Here is a 5,542-nt window from a genome sequence, read left to right as displayed (position 1 = left end):
GCCGGTGCTCCGCGTCGCGCCCAACCCTCCCGGCGGCTATCTCCTGCACCGTTTCTGCGACCCCAACACATCGGCGAGCGTCGACAAGTACGTGCGCAACATCACAGACTCTTACACCGACACGAGCAATGAGTCGTCCATGGTGGCCGCCTCCGTCATCATGTTCGCCCTTGCCGGCATCTTCTTCAACCTCAACCTCTTCAGCCGCTTCTCCGACGTCAGCGCCATCCTCGACCCCAAGGTCCGGGTCTTCCTCTCCTCCTTGCTCTCCCTCTTCCTCCCCGTCATGTCCTACCTCTTCTCCGAGGCCAAGAACGCCGGCAAGGTGGCCGCCGCCGCGGGGGTCGGCCACCGTGAGGAGCCAGACCTCTCGCTGCAGGCAGGCTTGATCCTCCTCTGGATGCTCCTCGTGGAGCTCCTCCGCAAGAAGGTGGACGAGATCCGCATGCGCGGCTACTCCGGCACCATCCAGCGTGCCGGCCGCGTCGTCGGGCTCGGCAGCCTCGTCTTCTTCAACCTCAAGAGAGTCGGCCGCAAGGCCGTGTTCGGCATCTTTTGGGTGCTCTGCGCCACCAAGGTGGTGCAGAGGATCGCCTTCACAGAGGTCGGCAAGCGATCCTACGCACACGGCAAGAACACGCGTCTCATCACCTCCTACATGTCACAAATACTGCAGCCAGGTCGACCACAGCCACAGGTATATTACTATTAAGTCCCCTGATATTTTTAGGTTAGTCAGTTTTCCAGGCAATTAGTTTTTTTATAATCAAATTCTAGGCCATTAGATTAAGATCCCAACGGTCCTCCTTTTTCCTCCTCCAACATTTCACCTCCCACAAAATCAACTTACATCAAATTAAAAATTTATAGTCAACTTAAAAATTTGAACTAAAACCACAACATTTATTATGGGACAGAGAAGTAATTAAACTGCATGGGCTAGTCAGTAACTAAAAACGTTCACAATGCACGTGCTTTAACGCTCGCTCTTCACATTATTATATTTCAACAACAGGATCAGCAAGAGCACCAACAGCACCATTCCCCGTCGACCCATGTCCTCGACGTTGAGGACGTTGAGCACCGGGCGGCTGCCGGAAATAACCAAGGTGGTGGCGGCGAGGCCATGTTGAAGAGGTGCAAGTTCATCGTCATGGGTGAAGAAGACCTGGTTATAGAACCAACTGCTGATGGCTACAAGCTGAAGGATATATCCCACAACGACACCGTCCTCACCGTTGGAAAAATCTGGGATCATGCCTATTCCAACCTCGAGGAACGCCTACGGTTGCGACTCAGGAGGCTGTGCCTCTCCTTCGCGCTCTTCAAGCTGCTACGGAGGAGGTTCGAGCACCTGCCGCTGGTGACCAAGGAAGAGACTCGTGAGTGCCGTGACCTACTCTTCGACGGAGTCTACCATGACAAGTCAGAGAAGGCGGCGGTGGAGCTATTCCAGATGATGAACGATGAGGTGAACTTCCTGTGCGAGTACTACCACTCCGTCATCCCCGTCGTCCTCGCGAGCCCTTTCTTCTTACTTGCCAACTACTTCCTGCTTCCCGTGGTGGTGCTTGGCTTGTGCCTTATGACTGTCGTGCTCTGCGGCTTCGGCGATGCGGGCTTCGCCTTTTCCAGCATCACGACGGACAACTTCGCCATAAAGTCCGGCGTCGTCAACACCACCATGTGCCTCCTAATCAAGTCCATCTCCTCGCCGTCGGCCTTCTTCACGACGGTGGACTTTGCCATCACCTTCCTCCTCTTGGCCATCTTCTTCTACGAGGAGATGTGGGAGTTCATCGTCTTCCTCCTCTCAAACTGGTTCATGGTGTCACTGGTCCACAACTACGTGACAAAGCAGTGGTGGCGTGATAGCAAGATGTTCAGGAGCTCTGTCCACCGCATCATATGGTTGCGGAAAAAGATGAGCCAGCCCATCCTTGGCTTCAAGCAGTTCTCACTGCTGACCCTCCGGTGGCCGCTCGTCCTCGGCCTGCCATCCATGTTCTCTCTGGTGCTCGAGACGGCGCCCGTGCCAAAAGGCGCCAAACACGCCATCATGGAATCGCTTGTGAAGCACATCCATGATGGCACTGATCTCAACAATGGAAGCTCTGTTCTTGTCAACAGAGAAGACCTCTTGCCGGCGTGTCGGAGCGATAGCCTCGCGGAGGTCATCCTCACCTGGCACGTCGCTACCACCATCATGGAGGCCAAGTACTCTCCTGGCAAGGGAAAGCAGAGCAAGGCTTCCCAGTACCACATGGTGGCGACGAGGCTGTCCAAGTACTGCGCCTACCTGGTGGCCTTCCACCCCGAACTACTCCCCGACAACCAGGAAAAGTCAGAGCGCGTCTTCGAGGCCGCCAAGGAGGAGCTCAAGGCCACTCTCAAATGCGCCCCCTACTACCTCTTGCGTTGGCGCTCGAGGGTCAACGAGGTCATGGCGGCCCCCAACAGGGAGGCGACTGCGGCCTGGAAAGACGGCAAGGTGGTCCACAATGGCACGAAGCTGGGGAATATGCTGAGGGAGGAACCTACGAGGGACGGCGACAGCCAGCGGGAGCAGACGTGGAAGCTGCTTGCCGACCTATGGACGGAACTCCTCGTATACATAGCGCGGTCGAGCGATGAGGAGCGCGTGATGGGGCACGAGAGTGTGCTGGTGCAGGGCGGCGAGTTCATCACCGTGCTTTGGGCCTTGACCACCCACACTGGAATAACCCGCCCGGAAAAGTAGTATGGATGTCTTTGATGCGTGTGCGTTTTGGCCTATGTGGCTTCATATTGCATTGCTTGCTTGCTTGCATTTTTCTCTTTTGATTAAGTTGTTTATTTCTAAGCAGATTGAGAACTTTTTATTTGTATTAATATTGTCCATGAACTGTTTGAGATCTTCTTATTGATAGGTTGTCCAGAATGTTTTTACATTCGAATCATTGCAAGCCTTTGCGCCAGTTATTGTGCCAGTAAGTTCAAAAAAATGGTTATCGAACCAGTGCTTAAGCACCCCATTCTCGTGGGCCGGCCTAACATGCGAGCTGCTTGCCTGCTCGGTCGCCCCCGCTTCGTTCGCTCGGTTGATGGTGAACCAGTTGACATTGATTTTTGTTACTAGCAAACATGACCATGCATTGCAATGGGAGAAAAAAATTACCCCACATATATAATAAGCATTTCAAAAATACCCCATATAAATAAGGTATTAATTAAGGTTGCACCCAACACATAATTTTAAAAATGATTAACTTGCAAGATATTAACATGTTCATCTACACATTTTTTCTGAGGGATTACTATATATGTCATGTCAGATTTAGAGTTAGGGTTTGAAACATATGAATATTTTAAAAAAGTATTTGATCTACTTGAATGAAATAAAAAGGAAAGGTCAAACAGAGAGTAATTGGGCCAAAATTACAATTATACTATATTCTACACCCACCAGAAAATTCAGAGAGAAAAAGGAAATTAAAAAGTGAAGTAGGTGGGATCGAATATACAATATCCCCAGTGAGAGGCCAAGGCAGGAGCCAATGGGTGCCTGCGTGGTCATGATACAATATAGGATCACTTTCTGTTAAGGCATTCCAAAGGCGATTCGCAAATTTCCTTCCGCATCCGTTCAAGGATAAGAGGGATTAGTTCCGTGGATAGGATGTGGGGGGCCGCCATACAATACTGTTTGCATACATTTCAAACATTTTTTCAACAGACCATATGAAGTTCAACATGGAGGATTTTCATATAAACCGGACGAAATTCGTTCATTTTGGACATATTTTAACTAAACTAGGTAAAACTATGTACATGTCTGGTCACGCGGAGCTCCATTTCCATCACATGGATACAGTACACTAGTCTACAGTCGGCCGCACGAAGCTCCATTCAGGGGGGGGGGGGGGGGGGGGGGGGGGGGGGGGTTCCGTTTCTATGAAGCCGAGGCAGGGGTCGACGATGGCCTGAGCTGAACCAGGCAAGACACCAGTTGCATATGTCGGCGTCATCTCGGCGATGGTCTTCATGAGACCAAAGCGACGATGATCTCCGTTGTTCTACTTCTCCTCGATAATGACGACGGACGCCTCCGCCCAATAAACCCGGCCACTGTCTCTCGGTGGCCGCAACCGCCACAGACAGCAGCCCGGATTCACACCAGCAGCCATGGGTGCCTGCGCCAGCAAATGCAAGATCGTCTAGGGCGAGGCCCCCAGGTCCACGAGGGCCCCGCCCAGCAGACACCCAAGGTTGCACCCGACACCACAGTCTCCTCCGCTGATCAGGTGACAAAACATATCCACCATAAATTAACCAGCATTTGGTAGCTCTCAATTATTTCTTCCTGGCCACAACGACATGATGGATGCCGCGTTTGTTTACGTAGGTTGAGGCAGATCAGACACTAGAGAAGGTGTGGAGGAGGAAGCCAGCAGCGGTACCGGCGCCGGAGTTGCCCACTGACGCCGTCGTCGCCAAGGAGAAGGTTGAAGCGGCAACAACCCCCGAGCCAGCGATAGACTGTTGGGCTAATAAGCCGCGGCGACGCACCGGACGCGACCAGCGCGTGTATGGGCGCGAGCTGGCCGGGTCGGGAGCGTCGGGACCGCGGGTGTGCGTGCGTGTGTGCATGCGTGGGTAGTGTTTGGGCGTGCGTGTGCATGTACACGGGACGTCGTACTCGGCTTGGACTGTTGCTGCGCCATGCGGGGAGCTCGTGCACGATCTGTTGGAGGGCCGCCGTGAGCTGCGCGTTGGAGCGCGTCGCTGCCGCGAGCGAGACAGACGGATCGTGGGCGTGGGGGAGCAGGAGCATGGGTGCATGTGTGCATGTGTGTCCAGTCACTGAGCCTGGGTATAAAACTCCGCACGGTGACGTTGTAACGGGGGCGCGGCTCGAGTTGTTGCTCGAGGAGAAAAATACAAGGCCGTACGTGCGGCGGGGTATGATAAAGCTCCTCACGGTGACGGTGTAACGGGGGCGCGGCTCGAGTTGTTGCTCGAGGAGAAAAATACAAGGCCGTACGTGCGGCGGTGTATGAGCGATGGAAACCTCCTGTGTCCACCTTTCTCCTTCTTCCCATGATCGTTTGAACTCCGGCGAAAGAGAGAGAGAGAGCTCCGGCGAGCTGTAGGTGAGAGCTAGGGCAAGGTAGACACCAAAATAGACGACAAGGAGAAAGCCGTCGAGGAGAAGATCGTCGTCGAGGAGGAGAAGCCCTCAGTCAACCCCATCATCGAGGAGAAAAATACAAGGCCGTACGTGCGGCGGTGTATGAGCGATGGAAACCTCCTGTGTCCACCTTTCTCCTTCTTCCCATGATCGTTTGAACTCCGGCGAAAGAGAGAGAGAGAGCTCCGGCGAGCTGTAGGTGAGAGCTAGGGCAAGGTAGACACCAAAATAGACGACAAGGAGAAAGCCGTCGAGGAGAAGATCGTCGTCGAGGAGGAGAAGCCCTCAGTCAACCCCATCATCGAGGAGGAGACGTCTGTGCCATCGTCGAGGTGGCTGAGGAGAAGCCCTCAGCTGCCCCCGCCGCGGTCG

General features: G+C 53.6%; 1 protein-coding gene across 1 annotated transcript; it reads left to right on the top strand.

Moving 5' to 3' along the window:
- Positions 1-4: 4 nt before the first annotated feature.
- LOC125528862 lies at positions 5-2,906 on the top strand (the record flags this gene model as incomplete). Its single annotated transcript, XM_048693285.1, has 2 exons — positions 5-697; positions 1,016-2,906. Coding segments are annotated over 2 exons (2,418 nt in total), but the record flags the coding sequence as incomplete, so codon positions are not given.
- Positions 2,907-5,542: the final 2,636 nt, after the last annotated feature.

Source organism: Triticum urartu, unplaced genomic scaffold, assembly GCF_003073215.2.
Source record: "Triticum urartu cultivar G1812 unplaced genomic scaffold, Tu2.1 TuUngrouped_contig_5165, whole genome shotgun sequence".
Taxonomy (NCBI): Eukaryota; Viridiplantae; Streptophyta; class Magnoliopsida; order Poales; family Poaceae; genus Triticum; species Triticum urartu.
This window is presented reverse-complemented; position numbering and strand designations above follow the sequence as displayed.